The sequence below is a fragment of the Psammomys obesus genome, unplaced genomic scaffold (assembly GCF_907164565.1).
Source record: "Psammomys obesus unplaced genomic scaffold, mPsaObe1.curated_primary_1811, whole genome shotgun sequence".
NCBI lineage: Eukaryota > Metazoa > Chordata > Mammalia > Rodentia > Muridae > Psammomys > Psammomys obesus.
In genome coordinates, this window is record NW_026596039.1 from 17,330,074 (window position 1) to 17,351,669 (window position 21,596).

A 21,596-nucleotide genomic window follows, 5' to 3' on the forward strand; every position below is an offset into this window, starting at 1 on the left:
AATAATAATAATAATAATAATAATAATAATAATAATAATAATAATAAAAAGTCCAGTGACCGGTATTGTTTCTGCATGAGAACGTATTTAAGAGTACCCAAAACAACACTGAACTATGCCACAGAAGACAAGTAAATTTAGTAGGAAATGCTTGTGTTGGTATATATTAAATCACAGAAAGTTTCAAAAAGAACAGCTGTGTGCAGAAAATAAATGTAAACATTCTGTCTGCGGAAAATCATGCCCCCATCCCAAATGATGCTATTCACAATACAGGACCTCAAAATGTCGTTTGTGATTTTGGAAATTAGCCAGTTCTTATGAACTACCTGTATATAAATGTTGTAATAAACCTTTCCGTGTGTCAACATTTGGTTTTTCTGCTTTTTTGCTTTTCATCTTAAGCATTTTATCCACTAGTATAATAATCAGCAGTATTAGAAACAATTTACTATGTTGTGTAAATTTTCCAGTGCATGAAGTATATGCTTCTTTACTGTCCTCTAAATTTTGTTGTAAGCTTAAAATTGATATACTCTAAATCATTGGTTCTCAACCTTCCTAATGCAGCAGCTCTTTAATACAGTTCCTCATGTTGTGGTGACTCCCAACCATAAAATTATTTCATTGCTACATCATAACGGTAATTTTGCTACTTTAGGAGTCAATGTAAATATGATGTCCAGGATATCTGAAAATAAGATCCCCAAAGGGATGGTGAGCCACAGGTTGAGAGCCTCTGCTCTAAAACTTATATCAACAGATGAGCTTCATCAAAGAAGCCTTTCTTTACAGCAAAGTGAGACCATCATTCACGACCATAACTGAAACAATACAGAGATCAATGGATCACTGGGAGGACAGCCCCAAGAGATACATCTATGGTTCAAAGAACATGGCAGAAGAGGAGACAAAATGACTACAAAAGCCAGAATACTAGGAACTGTGCTGTGAAACAGTCTCTACTAGAAACAGATGCATAAACAAGACTCACACAATGGCAGTATCAATGGACATGTTAATGTGAGAATAGTCCCACCGCCTCTAGACAAAGAGGTACAGGCAACTAATGAATGCTGGAGAAGAGTTATCCTCTCCCAGGAATGAGCCCCTTTATTAGTTGTCTAATCCAGTGGCCAGCCCCGAAGCCATTTACACACACCCGCGCGCGCACACACACACACACACACACACACACACACGTAAGAAACAACAATTAAAAAAAAGAGAGGCTATCAACTTGAGAGGGGGTCATAGGAGGGGGTTGGGGGTAAAAGGTGAGGGAGAAAGTAATGTATTTATATTTAATTTCTTTAAAATAGGAGAAAACCAATCAAATACAAATGAAACTCCTGGCTCAAAAAAGTTATTTTTTAAAAGTAGTAAATGCAAAAAACAAACAAACAAACAAAACAACTAAAAGTAGTAAATGCTTCACATTTTTTAAATTTTTTCATTTATTACAATTTATTCACTTTGTATCCCAGCTGTAGCCCCCTCCCTCATCCCTCCTAATCCCATCCTCCCTCTTTTTTTTCCTCCCAAGACCCTCCGAGTCCACTGATAGGGGAGGTCCTTCTCCCTTTCCATCTGACCCTAGTCTATCAGGTCTCATCAGGACTGGCTGCATTGTCTTCCTCTGTGGCCTAGTAAGGCTGCCCCTAATCGGGGAAGGTGAAGAGCCAGCCACTGAGTTCATATCAAAGACAAATGCTTAACATTTTACCATCATTTCTTATGTGGTTGGTACAAAGTCAAATGAGGCTGTAAGCAATGAGTTAGATATGATGTAACCAAAGAAATTGAAGCTTTAGCTTAGCAGCTGTGTCTCTTGGTTAGGCAAGAAGACAGAGGTGAGGAATGCAAGAAAAGTTAGTGCTGCTTCTCATACTGGTCAAAATGTCCCTTTGAACTTCCAAAAACAAATACTAAATTCACTGACTAGGACAGAAACATTTTAAGACCAACTTTTCTTGAATTAACATACCATCTCTGTTCTCTGTCCACTTCAGGTCCTTGGCTTGCACAGCATTTATATTCTCAGCCATCTCCCTGGGGCCAAGTTTTCTTCTTTAGATAACCCAAAATTATGCTAGTTTAACAATATATTCTATACCTCTCACAAAAGTAATCTTTTGTAATGGGCTCATTATACATCTAGATCTCAATTTTTATTTTGTGTAAGAGATTAGTGTAAAGCACAATTCACTAAATATACCACTTTGCCCTTTAAGGAAATTGTAAAGTATAACTAAATCTATAAACATTGTTTCACCAGCCAAAGCTGACATTTAAATCATAAAACAAAGAAATGTAAATTTCTTTCTAATCATTATACCGTCTTAGACCATCCTCACTATAAGAGATGTCAGTCACAAGAGTGGCTCAGCAGGTAAGAGTATTTACTGTTCTTCCAGAGGACTAGGATTCAGCTACCAGCACTCTCATGGCAGCTAACATGACTCGTATCTCCAGTTCCAGGAGATCCAAGGGCCTCTTCTGGTACCTACCAGCACCAAAATGCATATGCTGCACATACATACACACATACAAACATTCAGAAACATAAACTTTTAAAAAATCTTTTTAAAATTCCAGCCTCGCTTTACTATAAAAACTTTGCAACAAGAAGTATCAGAAAATGCAAGCCATCATTTACGTAATGAATTTTTCCATAGCTAAGTTTAGATTAACTTTGTAGAATCCATAGTAAATACCTTAAAAGTACACGCAGAAATATGCTTCATAAATCAGACCCAGTATTAATTTGTCAAGTAATTTACAAATGAAATGAAGTCCCACCCTTCATAGTAATAGAAGGTATATTCTACTTTAAAAATCTTCTGAACAAGGAAGTATTGTTTATTTCCTTTCAAAGGTAGTCGTTGGTGCCAAATTACTGGTAATGAAAGTCTTCTACAATCAGGAAAGGGACAAATTAAAAAAGTTAGTTGGCTTCCTTCTTTCAATTTTACTAAGATAACTCAAATTGTCTAATTAAATTCATTCTACTTAAACTACCTACATTAGGGAACAGAAAGATTTAATTTTGGATGATTTATTTTAAAAATTTTCAACTGATTTCCCTTTTGCTTGAAAAAAAAATTACATGGCAAGACCACAGCAGCTGTATTTCTGAAACTAGTTGGCAGAAAGACAGTGCATCTGGTGGTTAGACGGCATACTTTAAGGAGTGTTTAGCCCAATGGTATCAAAATGATCAGAATGGGAGTGTGCAGCTGGAACCTGAGCCATGTGTGCAAATGAGCGACTAGACAGGAGAGGAGCGGCAGGAGCTCCTCTCAGTCACTGATGCACATCTGTCTCCCCGAAGCTATGAAGGGCATTTTGTCAAGCAAGATGAAACCGAACAAAACTGCCTCTGAGAATGTTATAGACATTCAGATAACTGCATACAGAAACACAGCTAAAATTACCAATTAGTTTACCAATTGGCTGCGACGGATTCAATTGATTCATAATTAATTCTAGTTGCTGGCACAGAAAACAGTATGGTTGACGCCATCCCTTTGTCCTCCAGACACACAATACTGGTGCACAGACCCTTGGGTCCAGAACATCAATACGGCCCTCCACTTGAGCTACAGGAATGAGCACAGTGGGTGCCCTGTGGTGATGAAGAGGTAGAAACATATATCACAAGAAATCAGTGCCAAAAGAGAAGTTTCTAGAAGCACTGCTTTGTAATAACTCCTTAGTTTGTGAAAGGCTATTACTAAAACCATACTTCAAGAAAGAAATCAGCAAAAAGCAAAATGATGGGTAAGTAATTTTAATTTTCAAAACTATCTAATAATAGCTCATTCTCTTCTTTGAAATATTGCTTCTTAATTTTCAACATAAGAACCTAGAATGTCACATAAATATATTTATCAAACTCCTGGGGGAGGGGGAACAAGAAATGAAAATCTGCTAGTAGAAGCCATTCTCCCATAATTTCATCAGCAGCACATATGAGCAAATTAAAGCTGCCGCTGTACTAACACAGAAACATCTTATTGTAACTGCCAACCACCTTAACTTAGCAGCAAGTTGTCTTCCCATATGTTTTCCTTACAGAATTCCCCACTGCTGTGGTGTTGCCGTTTAAAGTGTGCCCCTAACACAGTTTCATGTGCTAAATGACTGGTGCCCAAGGTGGCAATATGGAAGGCACTCGAACTTTAAAAATGGGTCTTAGTAGCCACTTTTGATGAGAACTGATAGACTAAGACCAGAAAGGAGAGGAGAACCTCCCCTATCAGTGGACTTGGGGAGTGGCATGCATGCAGAAAGGGGAGGGAGGGTGGGATCGGGAGGGGAGGAGGGAGGGGCTTATGGGGGGATACAAAATGAAGAAAGTGTAATTAATAAAAAAAAAAAAAAAGAAAAATATGGGTCTTAGTAAAAGGTCTTTAAGCCAAATAAGGCATGTCCTCAGAAGATGTGGGATCCCAGTCTCTGTGGGTTCCAGTTCTGAGATGTGATTCCTTCCACACAAACATACTCCTGCAATGGCAAGAGCCATAAACATGTAACACAGACAAAAGGTTATACAGCAAATCAAATCTTTAGAACAGTGAGTTAAATTGACCTTTTTTCTCTATAAACATTGCTCATCTGTGGAATTTCATTATGGTAAGAAAAACTGAATACACCTACTAAGAAAATGCAAAGACCTAATGCCTATAAAAATAAAGACAAAGATAAGTTACAAGGTTCACAATCACACACCCAAACTCAAATTCCCCATTGTTTACCTCAAACGATTGCTTAGGGCATTTACTTTGCCTATGATAGTCTCCTGAATAGCAAATAATAAATCTATGTGAAAGCTGAAAGGTCTTCAGACCTCATCTAGACCAACTTGCTCATCCAAAAATTAAAGTTAAATAATGTTATTGACTTTTATCCAAAGTCACACAAAAAGGGAATTCTGCTTTTCATTTAGGAAACATCACAGATTTGGTCATCTCCTATGACCAAAAATGAGAAGTGACCACTCTTATAAACATTATTAAGTAAAATAACCAATGTTATTATAGTATAATAACAATGTAACCAATGCTGAACACTCTCAAGTGTCATGTAAATAAGTCTTTTCTCTTTCAAACTATTGACATTATATTAACATATCACACTGTCTAAGCCACTGCAAGAAAAGTGTTTTTCAGAAAATCTTTGCAGCACTGTGCATGGAAAAGCAGAAATTATTCTGTCATATAAATACTAAATAGCCTTTCTCACCAAAAAGCAAATTTGAATTTGTTTGAATAACACAAGAGGTATGATTATTAGCTACATCTTTGCTATAATGTGTTATGGTCTGAGCAATAAGAACTGCTTTCTATAATGAAGTGACTTGACAGTATTAATGAAAAATTTTGTGAGCAAAAAAAAAAAAAACGGAATCTTTCACCAAAAAGTGTAGATGACCAAAGATCACATCACTGAAGGAATATAAACATAGACGTTCTCTCTTTAGCAAAAACCTACACATAAATAAAAAAGAAAATCTCTGGTGTTTGAATCAACATGAGTTGAGGGTAATTTAGGGGTAATTTAATTGCAGTTACACTTTCTTTAGGTCCTATAAGCAGCACCAAGAATATACATTTCTGAAATAAATAAATGCTGATGCTCAGGCAGGGTGACACACACTTTAATCACTACACTCAGAAAGCAGAGTCATGTGGATCCCTGTGAGTTTAAGGCCTGCCTAGCTACATGGCAAGTTCCAGGACAGGTAGGGCTACATAATGACACTGTCTCAAAAACTAAAACTAAAATAAGTAAGTGTTAAAAATAGTATTGTTGGAAACAAATGTTGGAGTAATCAATAAATAGTGCTTTGCAAAGAATTGTCCATTTCAGCTCCACTCCGCAGGCCTGCTGCTGATTCACCACGTAATTTCGGAGCTGCTAATACTTTTATAGTCCCTAATCAATACATTGGCATGCTAGAGTCTGTGATTTATAAGATGACATTTACATATTATTATGATGATTCTATTTCACCTCTGTCACATTTCTGAATTACCAATCATTCTTTTTTTTTTTTTTTTGAAAAAAATCTAAACTTTCATATTTCTCCACTCTTGTTTTACGTTGAGCGTCAGTACGTGCACATATGCAAGCATGCTATGGCTTACAAGGGGAGGCCAGAGGACATTTTGCAGGAGTTGGTTTACTCCTCCTACACAGGTTCTGTGATGTCCAAAGCAGGCCCCAAAAATGGCAGTGCTGCTAACAATGTTCTGAATGACAGTGTGGGCTCAGCTCGGGCTGTACTCTGACTGGAGTAAACAGAAAGACTGCTACCTGAACTCAGCATTCCTCAGAAATCTTGTGAAGCAGGTTTCTTTTTGTCAGGAAAAGCCACTATTAATTCCCTTACATGCCCCCATAGCCAACTACCTCTAGCAAGGAAGCACATCTAGTTCCTGATTAACCCAAACAAGCCCGTAACAGATCAAATCCCCATGGTAGGTCAGAGGCTGTTCCGGCTCATATGCCTTCCCCACACTGCAACCTGTCTCTTTAAAATTGGCAAGGCTTGTCTGCTTTTTGTTGTTCTGTGCTGCCAATAGAGCTGAACTAAAGACTCTACACTGATGCAGCTAGTAGATAAAAGATAAAACTCCAGGGTTATTTTTAAAAATTCTATAGCCAGCAAAACCAGCTCTTCTGAGAAAAATAAGCACCGTTATGTAGGCTCTGAGGGTTTAAAATGTGGCATATCGCCACAATCAAGAATTGTGACCAGTTTACCAGCCCTACTGAAGAAAGCCCAGGAAAAAACCAAAGAGAAAAGCCAAATGCATGCTTTTTCATTGGAGAGCACTGTTGCAAATCAAACCTAGTGCCTTAGACATACTAATATACAATATACATACTAAGCTCTAGCAGCAGCCTAAGAATAGGCATTTCTGAGGAACTTCACCCTTTAATAGAAAACTACACTTCTGCTATCAGCTAGCCTGTCTAGGATAGCTATCTGGCCCAGCCGGGATGGCTATCTGGGACCGCCCTCTCTAAACTTTTCAGGGAGAAGGTTAAATGTCTAACTTCTTATCATTCTTCATGATCCTTTCTCATCCATGTTAAAACAGAATATACACTGACCCAGATCTACAACTTATTTTTAGATCATAACCATCTTTAAGAGCACTGCAAAATAACTTTGTAAAACACACATGAGCAACCCCAAGGTAGTAAGTCCTACTCTGGCGCCTGAGTAAAAAGATCTTATTAAGTTTTTTCTCTCCATTCCTGAAATCTATTATTCCCTACATCTACTTTCAGAAACCTCTCAATGCCTTAAACACATATATATTTTGAAATACTTACACTTTAAAATCAATTACTTTTCTACTGCTGTGATAAAACACCATAACTGACTTATAGAAAAAGGTTTATTTTGGGGCTTATGGTTCCAGAGGTTAGAGTCCACGATGGCAGGGTAGAATTAGCAAGCAGCAGGAGGCTGCAACCGCAGCTCAACAGGAAATAAACAAAGCACTCAAAAATTTGAAACCTTAAAGCCCACCCCCAGTGAACTTAATATTGGAGTTATTAAGAAGAAGTGTATATCCATCATTTTGTTGCTCTTCTTGTTTGTTATTAGACTTCTATTGATTTAGTATTCTGGAATTGTTTTTGTTCATTGTGCCTTCCTGAACATGCTTAACCTCCTCTTCCAGACCTAAGTATCCCTTCTAGATTCTCCGCAGAACTTGTTTAAGGTCATAAGTTCCTTAAATCCATTGTTGTCGTGGAAAGTTTTTCTTTCTCCTTTGAGAACAGAGAATTTTGATGGACACAGAAGTCTAAACTGGCATCTGTGGACTTTCAGAACATTAGTCTAAACTTTTCTGGCATCCAGAGCCTCCACTGAAATAGCAGTGGTTGGAAAACAAGACTCAAGAGCAGAGCCACAGCCACTATGAGGAACCTGAGAGAATGGAGGCTTTAGGGAGAGACAAAGGAATAGAGGATGAAGCTGTAGAGCTCGAAATATCTCTGGAACAACTTTTAAAAGGCAGGTCTTATAGGAAGATGCATTTAAAACATGGCTTCATGGAACTGGGGGGAAAAGATGGTGGAATGGAGCGGCACACACACTGGACAAAGGGAGCATGTTCTTGGAGAGTAGGGCTAGTCCTATATCTGCTGAGAGGCTCAGGCCACCACCAGGCCATCTCATCCCATCACCTCCCGCTAGGCCAAGGCCACCACTCCACCTGCAGGCCCAGCCACCTGCAGGCCCAGCCACTGGCGTGGAGCTTCGCAAGGGCTGCATAATGGTCGTGCCCTGGTGGGGCGCAGTGCCAAGGGTATGGTGGTGTGCAGTGACCTGGAGCTCAAGCAGGTCCTGCCCACATACATGATGCCCAACTGTGCAATCACCCTGACCCTGGGTAACAACAAGATATGTGAAATGAAGACTGGTTCATTTTCTGTATTAAGTCTCCTCAAAAGACTTCCATGGTCCACGCTGTCAAAGGTAGCCATGTTGATGTCTTAGTCTCTGCTGCTGCTGGAGGCCATGTTAATATTCGGGGTCTGTGCTACCACCACCAGAGGCCATGATGATGTCCTTGATCAGTGCTACAAATGGAAATATACTGGAGTCCACAATCTATGCTGGCACTGTTATGGGCAAGGAAGCTTCTTTTGTAGTGTTATGGGTGACTGCAGACTCATAACTGAGAATGAGAGACACAGAAAGCTTCTCTGACAATCCTTCCCCACTCCAAAAAAAAAAAAAAAAAAAGCAATAATCCAGATGTTCTTAAAAACTGTGATAAAGATGCTGAAGTATAGCTCTTAGGTGGGAGAAGAGGGAACGAGGCACGGAATGGGACAGGACATAGTTTTCTTTAAGAGGATGTCCACTTAGGTTTGAACCATGCTCCAATGAGTATAGCTAGAGCAACATAAATTGGACTTGGTTTTTTGAGGGAGCACAGGTACAAGGGTGGGAGGATAGACTTGGAAGGAATAGAAAGCAAGTGTGAGTAGGCTGCATTGTGGCCAGCTCTTTGATCACCTTCCCATAGCAGGTACAGTCTTACCAGGCCACAGAGAAAGATGATGCATCCAGCCTTGATGAGACCTGATAAGCTAGGGTCAGAGAGAAGGACCTCCCCTAATCAGTGGACTAGGAAAAGGGCTAGGGGGAGAAGAGAGAGGGTGGACAGGACAGGGAGGAGATGCGGGAGGGAGATACAGAGGGGATACAAAGTGAATAAATTATAAGAAATAAATAAATTTTAAATAAACAAAATTTTTAAAGAGTATTATGCTGGGAAGAAGTAGCATTTATTCCCATCTTTGTATGTACCTTGATTTTTCTTACAGCTTTTACTATACTTTTTAACTTACTTCATATTAGTGCTTTGGCTATTATATGTAATGCAAGACTATTTGTTTGTTGTTGTTTTTTTTTTTCTGGTCTCATCTATTTAGTGTTCTCTATACCTCTTAGATCTTGATAGGCATTTCTTGGATTAAGGACATTTTATTCTATGATTTTCTTAAAATATTCGCTGTGTCTTTGACCTGTTCTATTTGTCTTCTATATCTATTATTGATAGGCTTGGGTAATAATAGTGTCCCAAAGTTCATGCATGCTCTGTTCCCGAATTCTTTGGGACTTAACATGGTCTTTGGTTACTCCAATTTTTCTTCTTTGTCTTTAGGATTTACTTTTCTCTCTTCCACTTAATACAATATGTTAATGAGGCTTTTCTCTGAATTTTTGGGATGAATTTTTGAGATTTTAATTTCATTTTTTGGTTTTTCTGATTGTCTATCTCTTTATTAAATACCATTTTCTTATCTGGAATTGGTTCCATTATTGCATTCAGGAATGTATCAGGATGCAAAATTGACACATAAAAATCTGTAGTTTTTCCTATATATAAATGACAAGCATACTGAGAAAGAAATCAGGGAAATAACACCACTCAAAATAATAAAATGCATTGCAAAATAAATTTAACAAAGGAAATGGAAGACTTGTATAATGAGAACTTCAGGCATTAATTTTAAAAATGAAGACAAAAAGAAGATGTAAAGACCTCCCATGCTCATAGACTGGTAGCATTAAAACTGTAAAAATGGCATCAAAATGGCATACCAAAAGCCTACTAACACAATCCCCATCAAAATTACAATACAATTAACAGACATTTTTTTAAAAAGTAAATTTCACGTGAAAACAGAAATAACTCAAGAAAGCCAAAATACTCATAACAATAAAAAGCTACTCAAGGTATCACCATACCATCTTTTGAGTTTAACTTCAGAGCTGTAGTAGCAGTGCATAAATGTAAGCCTACATTCTTAGACTGCCTGATTTTCTTTAATAAAGAGGCCAAGAATACACACTGGAAAAAAGAAAGCATTTTCAACAAATTGTGTTTGTCAAGCTGGAAAGCTCTATGTAGACGAATCAAATAGATCCTGTTCTTGCACCCTGCATAAAATTTAACCCCAAATGGATCAAAGAACTGAACACAAGACTTGATGCCCTAAATATGGTAAGAGGAGAAAGTAGGGAATATGCCTGAACTTACAGGCACAGGAAAAGACTTCCTGAACAGGACTCTAATAACACAGGCATTAAGATACAGACTTAATAAATAACCCATAAAACTAAAGTTTTTCTTTTTTGTTGTTGCTGTTGTTGGTTGGTTGGTTGGTTGGTTGGTTGGTTGGTTGGTTGGTTGGTTGGTTGGTTGGCTGGTTGGTTTGGTTTGGTTTTTCAAGACAGGGTTTCCTTGTGTAATGACCCTTGCTGTCCTAGAAGTCCCTTTATAGATCAGGCTGGCCTCAAACTCACAAAGATCCACCTGCATCTGCCTCCTGAGTGCTGAGGCACTCAGGCGTGAGGCACCATGCCCAGCAAAATTCAATTTTTGCACAGCAAAAGGTGTCTTAGAGTTATTACTGCTGTAATAAAATACTATGGTCGAAAGCAAATTGGGGAAGACAAGGTTTATTTCACTCACAGTTCCATTTAACTGTTCATCAAAAAGTAGTAAGGGCAGAAACTCAATCAGGACAGGAACCTGGAGGCAGGAGCTAATGGAGAGACCATGGGAAAAATAATGTTTACTGTCTTGTCGTCTGTCCGTCGCCCCTCACCCCGGGCTTATTCAGCCCGATTTCTTACAGAACCCAGGACCACCAGCCCATGGATGGCCCCATACACAAAGGCCTGGGACCTCCCACATCAATTACTAATTAAGAAAATGTCCTATAGGCTTTTCTACAGCCTGAATTTATGGAGGCCTTTTCTCAGATGAGGATCCCTTCTTTGTGATGACTCTAGCTTGTGTCAAGTTGACATAGAACTAGCCAGTACAAAAAAAACATTCAAGTGAAAAGGCAGACTGAGGGAAAAATCTTTACTAGCAAAACATCTGACCATGTGTTAGTATCTAAAATACTCAAAGAACTAAAAAGCAAATAAGTGTCAAAAGACCAAACAAACCAATTAAAAGATGGGACATAGATCTAAACTGAGATGAAATATAAATGGCTGAAAATACTTTTTAATATTCAAAAATCCTTTGCTATCATGGAAATGCAAATTAAAACTACTTTGAGAGTCCATCTTACCCCAGTCAGAATGACTAGGCCTTTTAAGAAGGAAATAAATAATAAAAATAATGATGGCAAATGCTAGTTAATGTGTGAGGAAGAGAACATCTATTCACTGCGGGAGTGAGTGAATAAGGCAAGCTGGCACAGCCATTATGAAAATCAGTGTGAAGGTTACTCAAAAAGCTAGAACAAATCTACCACATGATCCAGCTAGGTTTTTCTTGAGCATATACCCCAATATAGAATATTTCTATATCCTACTACAGAAATAAATGGCCATGCATGCACACAGCTGTATTCACAATAACCTGAAAATGGAAATGGCCTAGATGTTCATCAACAGATGAATGAACAATGCCAATGTGGTAGACTTTCAAAATGGAACATCATTCCGGTGTTAAGAAAAATGAATTCATGAAATTTGTGGGAAAATTAATGAGAACTGGAAACAATCCTCCTGAGTAACCCAGCCCAGAAAGACAAACATCACAAAGAATTGTACTCAAGGCTTCATACATGCTAGGAAACCACTACAGCATGAAAATATGTCCCCAGTTCTCTCTCTCTCTCTTTGTGACAGGGTTTCTCTCTATAACCCTGGCTATCCTGGAACTCACTCTGTAGACCAAGCTGGCCTCACACTCAAAACAACTGGCCTGCCTCTAACTCCCCGAGTGCTGGGATTACAGGTACGTGCCACCATATCCAGCCTTTTTTTTCCACTTTTTATTTTGAGAGAGGGCTCACTAATATGTCTAGACTAGCCTTAAACTCACTCTGCAGTCCAGAAGGACTTAAACTTGTTATTCCTCTACATCAGCTTCTTGAGTACCTGGGATTATAGGCCTCTGGCAGCAGGTCTAGTTCAAAACATTTTGAACTTTCCTTAACTTAATTGAATTGAGAAATCTCAACTCATTGAAATATAAACATAAAACAATTCTTACTTTTTTCCATAACTATTCAGCTGAATCCTCAACTTGTTGAATATGATTATAAGAATGCCATTTTTTCAGCACTAGTCAATTACCAGAACTGGATGGTGAGGTAACTTTATCTTCTGAAGACACCACGACTTGGTTTCAGAATATGGAGAAGTCAAGCTGGAGTAGAGCTGGAAAAATCTCCCTTGTGGCTAGCTTTCATAGTGCTACAAGATATTATACAGGCTGCTGGGGAAAAGAGGTATCCATGGTCTTACTTAGCTGTGAACCCCACAAACTACAAACTTAAGAGGCAGGACGATGCATCCATTTATGTAACAGTGATACAGGGTAACTAACTTCTCTCTACTGGATCTGAGGTCCACACCACAGAAGGAAATTCATGCCTGATACTGTGAATACACTTAAAACTCATGGTAGAAGAGGTCAAGGGTCCTACAGGAGACTTCATTCTGTTGCACCGCTAAACTGACATAGTGTATAACTCCTTTCTTAGTGTTTATGTATAAACATAAATATACAATTACTGCTCTCGGCCTTAATGAGAGAAGGTTCTTTCTCCATAAACTGCAGTGAATACAAAGACTCAGAGCTGAACAACGTTCTGGAAGTAACTGACAGTTGGGTGCTCAGCCCTAAACAACACATTTACATCACCTTCTCCAAGGCTCAGAGAACACTAGGGAAGGGGACAGAAAGACTAAGAGCCAGAAGAAAGGAGAAGGGCTGTGAGATACCATCTTCTGGGTAATACACAACCATTGCAATCATGAAATCTCAACTGTGGATGAATGCCTTGGATCTGTACAAGAATGACTCCATCAACAACCAAGTATGCCGGAGGGACTCAAGAGGCCCTACTGCTGAACTATAGATGAAATCAAGGAAAGGGAGGGGTTACTACCTTCAGTTGTGTACCCACTGGTGACCCCCAAAGTTCCAAATGGGTAGACCCAATCCAACAATTACACAAATGTTCCTGGTTAAACTAAAAAGTCACAAAACAAAACTAAACGTCATTAATCTGTGAAAAGAACAGGTAGGGAGGGTGTACTGAGAGAGATGGGATGGACATCAGAATGTGTGGGGAGAGTGACTGGAATGTATTATACACATGTATGAAATCAAAGAACTTAACTAATAAAAATCTTATTTAGTTATTCAACTAATACACAACTATAATTATACCTATATGGGATAGAATAAGATCATTAAATAAAGGGTAACTAACATTTTTTAAAATTGTGGTTTTTAAGTCATCAATTGACTCCCTTCTTCATTAGCACAAATGGTGGGAAAGAGTATAACTTGTTCTTACTGGCCCTCTCTTTCCTTCATCCTCCACAGCTCCCCTTCTCTCTTTTCTTTACAAACTTCTATGCTCTGCCCTAAGGGGTACCTACAGAAACAGCAACATTCTACTCACGCAGCCTGCCAGACACACTGATGGTCCACCACAGTCATCAGCCAGCCCTCTTTAGGAGCTTAACTGATGTCAGTTGCCAACAAAAGTGCTCTCAGGACAAGATGTGTTTGGGCTCTTCTCTCTGACTCAATATGAAGTCAGTAGCTTCAACCTTGTGCAGACTGCACAGATGGTGGTTTCTGCACAGGTACCATATGTAATCTCCAGACCATATGGACGTTCACACTAGATCCCTCTCCTCAAACCTGCCAGAATTTGTCATGCTTTCACTTAACCAAATGTTCAAGCATCCTTCAAGGGGCATGGGCTATTACAGCAAGTTTATTACACCATAAACTCTCTAAAGCAGAGGTAACACCAGTCTCTGTTAGCAAACCCTGCCAAGCTACAACAAACTGATGCCTAGTTCCCCACACTCCAAATTCAAGTGGGAAACATGGAAAGGAAGAAAATGTACTCTCAACATTCTTTAACTCATTCCAGACACATCACAATCAAGGCAAACGTCCATCCAGAGAAGATGGTATCATTCTCCTCTCTGTGAGGTTAGAACTACAAATATCCCAACAAAATCCTCTTTGTTTTCACCTTAAACTTTACTGTGAACAAACAGGAGGGCTGGCCACCTACGCACTTTTAGATTCACATCCTCACTTTTAGGCTCAGGCACTTACTTTTAGACTCACACACTCAGTGTCAGACTCACACACTCACCTTTGGACTCACACACTCACTTTTAGGTTCATCCATTCACTTTGTAGAAGAAGCTGAACCCAAAACCAAATACAGTAATTTTTTTTTCTACCACAACATCCTGACTCATTATACTCAAATATTATGATTTTAAGTAAAAATATTGTTCTTTGGGTAGCAAGATGAGTGACCAAATTAAGATACTTGCTGTCTCCTGACCTGAGACTGATCCTCAGACCCATACAGTTAAAAGAGAAAATCAACTGCTACAAGTTGTCCTCTGACTTCCACATGTGTCATGGCATATACAAACACACTAAAGTTAACTTTTAAAAATTAAATTGTTTTTTTTAAATTAAAAGTTTTACATAGCAATATTAGTTGTAACCACCACACTACATATTTTATTAATTCCAACTATTAATTTTAGAGCATGCTTCTAATGAACCATATTTTCAAGCTAGTATAACACTATCTTGGCTGTTTCCAATTAAAGAGGAAATACAAACAGTCTCAACCTGTAACTTTCCTTTGACTCATCATGTATTGCAAAAACTAAATAATGAACCATGATCACCATCAAAACCACAGTTATTTTTAAAACATAAATTCAGTTATCTCTTTGATAATTCTATGAAAATGTACCATTGATTTTAAGATTTTCCTAAATAAAAATTAACATAGTATATAGCTTGTATTTTCTAAAAGGCCAGGCTGTTTAGTAAGTTTTCAAAACAGACTATGCTATAGATCTGTTTAAAATTTTTACAAACACAAGGTTATCTAAAATCAGAAAGCACACCTTATAATAATATCCTAATCCCACTCTGGATTGTTTATAGTTAGCTAGCAATCTCTTTTCTCTAACCAGAATGAATTAGAAGCACACTAATTATCTCAGCATAAAGCAATTCCCAACTATAAAATGAGACCAATGACTAAGAAAATCTCACTATAACTACTAACAGTAGCCAACGAAAATGCAAATAGGACTTTTAAAATCCTCTGTGAGTACCTTCGTGTGTGTGTGTGTGTGTGTGTGTGTGTGTGTATGTATTTTGATTCCTTCCCTAGGACTATGAGTTAAGACAGCTTTCCACTAAACCTTTCACAGAAAAAGAGAAGTCATGTATTACATCAAATAAACAAAAAAAAAAAAAAATTTTTTAATTTAAAAAAGTAAAAAATCAAGAAAGCCTCAAGCATATGTCTATCTGAGAGTAAGGGCTAAAAGAATAATTCTCATTACCCAGTAATGAAGTAAAAATTATACAATTAAAACTCAGAAAAGTGAAATAAACAAGTCAGATGTCGGAAAACACTTGAAGCACCTTCCTGTAGATGAACAAACCCCAAAGCGCCCTTACCTTACATTCCACCACACTCTGATCTGACTCACAAGTCACATAGATTTCATCTACTGCCCGGCGAAGATTGTCAAATAGAAATGCCCAGTAGCGAGCTCTTAGGTCAATTTTCCGTGGATGCCTTGCTTTTGTGGGACTTTTATCAAAATGTTTCTCTCCAGCTGTGGATGTTATTTTACATTCTACTGCAGTATTCTGATGAAATAAATGGACCATTAAAAAGGTAAGTAAAAGGCTTCTACAAATTAATTTCTTTATAAAACAAACTTTCGATATGAATACGTAAGACATTCTTTTCAGCTTATATCACACTTGAGTTCACCAAATGCATTTCTGTTATGAACAAGAGGCAGGTTTTTCCAGGAAAAATTCCAGCATGGAAGGGAAGGAAGTCCCAAGGCCCCACCATTAGCTGAGGAGCTGATGGCTATCAAAGGGTACTGAGAAAGCAAGAGTCCATGTGCATGCGTCCATGTGTCCACAAGCACATATGCCACAGTGCAAGTATGGAGGCAGAGGTCAACTGGCGGGAGTCAGTCTTCTTCATCACATGGGTTCCCAAGATCAAAGCCAAATTCCAAGCTTGTTAGCAAGCACTTTACCCATGAGTCATCTTGCCAAGCCAGCTGATCTCATGTTTTGGTGAGGATACTATTTATGGGATAATAAACCCATTCCTGTGATATTGGCATGAAACTCTCTGCCAGGCTGAGCCAGCAAGAAGATTCTCACCCAGCTGGGTTCAAATCAGCTTTCTCATGAATGTCTATTGCTTTTAAATTACCCATTTTGTGGAAGTTTGTTTCAGGAGCACAAAATAGACCAAAGCAATGGTCAACAATTAAGTCTTTGCATATCTGAAACTGATTTTATTTCACTTCTGAAAGGAATAATCACCTGACTAGCACAGAACTTGAGCTGAAGAGTTTTGTGGGTCTGCTGGCCTTAGAACCCTTAGGTACTCCTCTACTGTTCCGAGACTAACAAAGGCTGCTAGTAACCTGTAATCCTCTGTGGTGTCACCTTTTGGTAAGTTTAAAGATTTTCTTTACCCTGATGTTCAGCAGACTGTGAAATAGACCTAAGTGTAAATCTACTTTTGTTTATACTGTTCAGCTCTTTATTCTAAAGCCCTTGAGAATTCAGCAAGTAAAAATACTCTCAATGCATCACTTCTTTTCTCCTTTTGGAAGCCTGAGAAGATGTGTGCTAGAAATTCTACCTCAGATTTTCTCTCTCATCTCCCATGTCTTCAGTCCTTTCCTAGTCTAAATCCTCCTCAGAGCACCTTCCAGCTCCTAAATTTCCCTGTCTCCTTTCAACATGCTATTTATTTATTAATTGCAGTTTTTCAGAATTTCACTGTCACGTGAATAAATGTCTGCAGTTAACAGCTAACTTCTTTATTTCATAATTTATCAAATTTCCTGTATAGCTACTCTTTCCCTTGAGGAACTTAAATGCATTTATTGGAAAGCTGTCTTTCGAGTAGTGTATTTCACTTTCCGTTACCTAAGGAGTAAATTCTCATTTCTATAAAGTACTGACTGTATCTTACGACATTTCTTTCATATACTTTGATATTTTATTTGGCAAACTTATTTTGAGTTTCATGCCTTTCATTTTCTTACTTTGCTCACCTCTAGATACCATCAATCTGACCCACATTAGTTCTACTTCCTGGGGTCTTTTACTGGAGCCTACAGTTCTCTCCCTTAAGGAATATGACAGACTGAGTCTTCAATCAGGTTACCACGAAAGCAGTCTCCACTGACTTTAGACATCAGCGGTCATCAGCTACACCCCCAAAAGGGTATATCTTTTCCAGTCTAATAATGCACAGTACTGTACAGGCCTAAGTTTTCAAATCAGACCCTGGTCTTCTTTCCCACAATAAATGGCATCCAGCCTCTTTCTCACTGGAAGTCATCTTCTAGATGCTTTGACCATTTAGTTTGTGTCCCCAACTCCACTTACTTCTAAATAGAATGTTTTATTTTCCTTCTACCTGTAGGTATTTACCTTATATTTAAAATATTCTTTATTCATATCTAAAAATATTATCATTGATGCATGTGTAAGATGGACTCTGTGAACTCACAATGATGGCATGATTTACACTGTTTTCTTCATATTAAGTTTTTAATTTATATAAATATATAATATCAAATTAAAATAAAAAACAAAGAAAAGGCTATGGAAAAACTAATTATCCTGAACATTTTAAAAATAAGAGGTAGGGCTAGATTCTGTACAGCTTCAAAGAATCTATTTGGAAAGTTTTAGAGTTACTAAATTGTGACTTCTACAAACTGAAAGTATCATTTCTTAAAAAAAAAAAAAAATAACATCACAAATCCCCACATACGAAATGTAAGTATTTGAGAGAAGTAAGGAGATAAACTGAAAGCTGGCCGTATGGGCTGAAACTCTGTCTGGCTGTCACTTACTAGAATGCCATACAGTCTCTGAGCTTCTGTTTCTCTTCATACAGGGACTTCCCGACCTTGTTGGCATTACTGAATGTCGCACGCATGCATGCGGGTGTTTGCCCCATGCACACACAGGTAGAGGCCAAAGGTGCACAGGTGTCTCTCTTTGCTACTATCTACCTTATTCCTTTTAAGACATTCCTTTTAAGGCATCTCAGTAAAGTGAAAAACTGCTCTTTTGGCCAGACAGGCTAGCTAGCCAAACAGTGAGTGAGCACCTAGAATCTGCCTGTATCTGCCTTTCGAAACTGGAGTTACAGGCACATAATGCCGTATCTGGCTTTTTCTTTTAATATGGATTTGAAGATAGGTCCTCATGCTTGCACAGCCAATCGGTCATCTCCCCAGCCCATAACTTCATTTTGTTAAGTGAAGAAAATAAGGCCTACACCAAAGGGTTACTATGAGAACAACAAATTTTAAAGTACTTAGGACTAGCCATATAGAAATTAAAGAATCCACCTTTTTAAACTTAAAAATGTTATAGTGAATTTTTATGTAAACAAGATACATAATACTCAAATCCTGAGATTTAAAAATTTGTGTAATTGATAATATACTCAGGAAACTAATTAAAACAAATTAGTAAAAAATTGTATATGCTCTACCTGTTTAGTGGTTTTATGAGTGCCTTGAATTGTCCTCTTTGATTTTCCACCAGTTTGACATTTAGGTTTTCCTGCAAGGCATGAAAAGGAGATAAACACATAAATCAAAAGAGATAACATAACTAAACTATAGGTGATATATAACATACAACTAAACAATATAAGGCATTCAGGCATTCCTAGTACATAATTTCCATCCAGAAACCATAGAACAGTACAATGTCATTCCTTGTCAATGAAGATGAACTGGTGGTGGGTTTTTGAGGTTTTTGATTTGTTTTTTAAAATCTATGTTCTCAAGTCCAAGAGACTGTTTTATTCAATGGCTTTCTTGGAGAGGAATCTTCAGCTCTGTGTTTTGTTTTTTAACCACGACTTTAAACATAAGCATTTACTATGGAGTTATTACCCAAACCTGAGGTGCATTCTTAGTTATCTTGAAGCATCCTATTTTGTAAGGCTGTTCTAAAAGAGAGAGAGAGAGAGAGAGAGAGAGAGAGAGAGAGAGAGAAAGAGAGAAAGAAAGAAAAGGATGTACAAAGGAAACAGGAACACCAAGAATCTCCCAGTAGTAAAATCTAAGACAATCTAAACATCAAAAAAGAGTCAGAGTATACCCAATTAAATAAGAAGTCATAAAACTACACAAATTTAAAAATACATACATTTTAAAATAAATGGGAAAAAGAAAAGCTATTCTTTATATTAGAAGAATACTGATAAATGCAGAAGAAATTATGAAGTTAGTAAATCATCATTTCAACTACCAGAGTAATAGCTAAATAACTTCATTATTTCTTAAAACAGTAAATGAAAAAACTTTTTAAACTATTTCTGTACAAAATAAATTTTATTTAATATGCTTATTTGTTGCAGAATTCTAATTGTGAATATTCAGTTTAAATCTACCTATTCTCTAAAACTAAATAAATGCTTATACATTTTGCTTTGTTTCATTTGGTTTAGACAGGGCCTTGTTATATTGCCAAGGCTTTATAAGGCTAATCCTCTTGCCTCCAGTCTTCCACACAAGCACATTCACCTGTCCTCCCAACTTACACTGACGGAAAAGCTAACTTTTAGAATACATACCATCATCATCTTTGCTTTCTAGTGGAACACTCCAAGCTATCAGGTTTCTTGCTGTGCGACCCTCCTCAGCAACAATTCTTCTCACTTTGTCATGACTATTGGAGCGCTGGAAGGAAGCCTAGACATATTGAAACAAGAATATTTATGAGGCTATTAGGTATCAACCTCATTTAGCATATATTTGACAAGTTCATTATTCTCCATACTTATTCAAAAGCAAATACGTAAAAAGTAATTTGAGAGGTTTGAGAGATGGCCAATAGATAAAATACTTGTTGTACAAGCATGATGAAATGAGTTCAGGTCTCCAAGATCCACGTAAAAACTGAGTGAGGATTATAACTGTAATCCTAGTACAGTAAGGGGAGAGACTGATAACCAGTTTAGTCAAAATAGGAAGTTCCAGGTCCAGTGAGAGACTCTGCCTCACAATATAGGTGGGGCAAGCAGATGGCTCAGTGGCAAAGACTGTGGCCAGCAAGTTTCAGGACCTGAGTACAATTCCCCATTGCCCACGTAGTAAGGGCAGAACCAACTCCCACAGTTGCCCTCTGACCCCACCCATGCTGTGGCACGGCATGCACGTGGTGCTCACACACACAAACACGTAACAAATTCAAAATAAAGAAGGAGCTGCTTGGATGGTGCTTAATGCGTTAAGTTCTTACTGATACCAACCAAATAGCCAAAAAATTAAGACAGAGTATATCATACTTTTATGTTCCCTGAAAGAATGCTAAAGAAAGGAATTGTCAGTTATATGGGGTAAAGAGAATAACATGCCAGCTAAGTCTATAAATATGGGGCCTCAATTTAGTTCACTACAACCCAGGTAAAAAGCTAGGCATGTCAACATACGCCAGAATCCCAGAACTGGAAGAAACAAGAAGATCCCAAGGGCTCCTGGCCAACAGGAACTCCGGGTTCAATGAGAAACACTATCTCAAATAACAAGGTGGAAAGCAAGAGTAAGATACCCAATGTTGACTTCTAACTTACACACACACAAACATTTGTATTCCCAAGCATGCACCATAATAATAATGTGGAGAGAGAGAGGAAGATATCCAAAGTCAATTTCTGGCCTCCACATCATGCACATACAAACCAATCTGAAATTTGAAATGTGGTTCATCAGACATCAAGTCTCTTTTCAGGTTAAAAACCCTAAAATTAAAACTTTAAATCACTTCTGAAACAGAGTCTGAAGCCTGAACAGCCACAGCAAGCAGCAGAACCGCCACTCTGCACCTACGCCAGCACCACAGCTTACACATCCACAGGTCTACTGGGTGGAGTGACAATCAAAATGCTCACAAAAGGAAGTTCAAAAGAGCATGGTCTTGAGAGAAAAGACA

The 21,596-nt window shown here is 38.0% G+C and overlaps 1 protein-coding gene across 2 annotated transcripts in view; it reads right to left on the minus strand.

The window, feature by feature from the left end:
* Scaper (S-phase cyclin A associated protein in the ER) overlaps positions 1 to 21,596 on the minus strand; it is a 351,295-nt gene that overhangs the window by 310,397 nt on the left and 19,302 nt on the right. For both annotated transcript variants that reach the window (XM_055621927.1, XM_055621926.1), the window contains exons 3-5: positions 20,239 to 20,356; positions 19,147 to 19,217; positions 16,047 to 16,241 (exon numbers count right to left, since the gene is read on the minus strand). In XM_055621927.1, the coding sequence (XP_055477902.1) occupies positions 16,047 to 16,241; positions 19,147 to 19,217; positions 20,239 to 20,356 (384 nt within the window). The remainder of the gene's footprint in view (positions 1 to 16,046; positions 16,242 to 19,146; positions 19,218 to 20,238; positions 20,357 to 21,596) is intronic.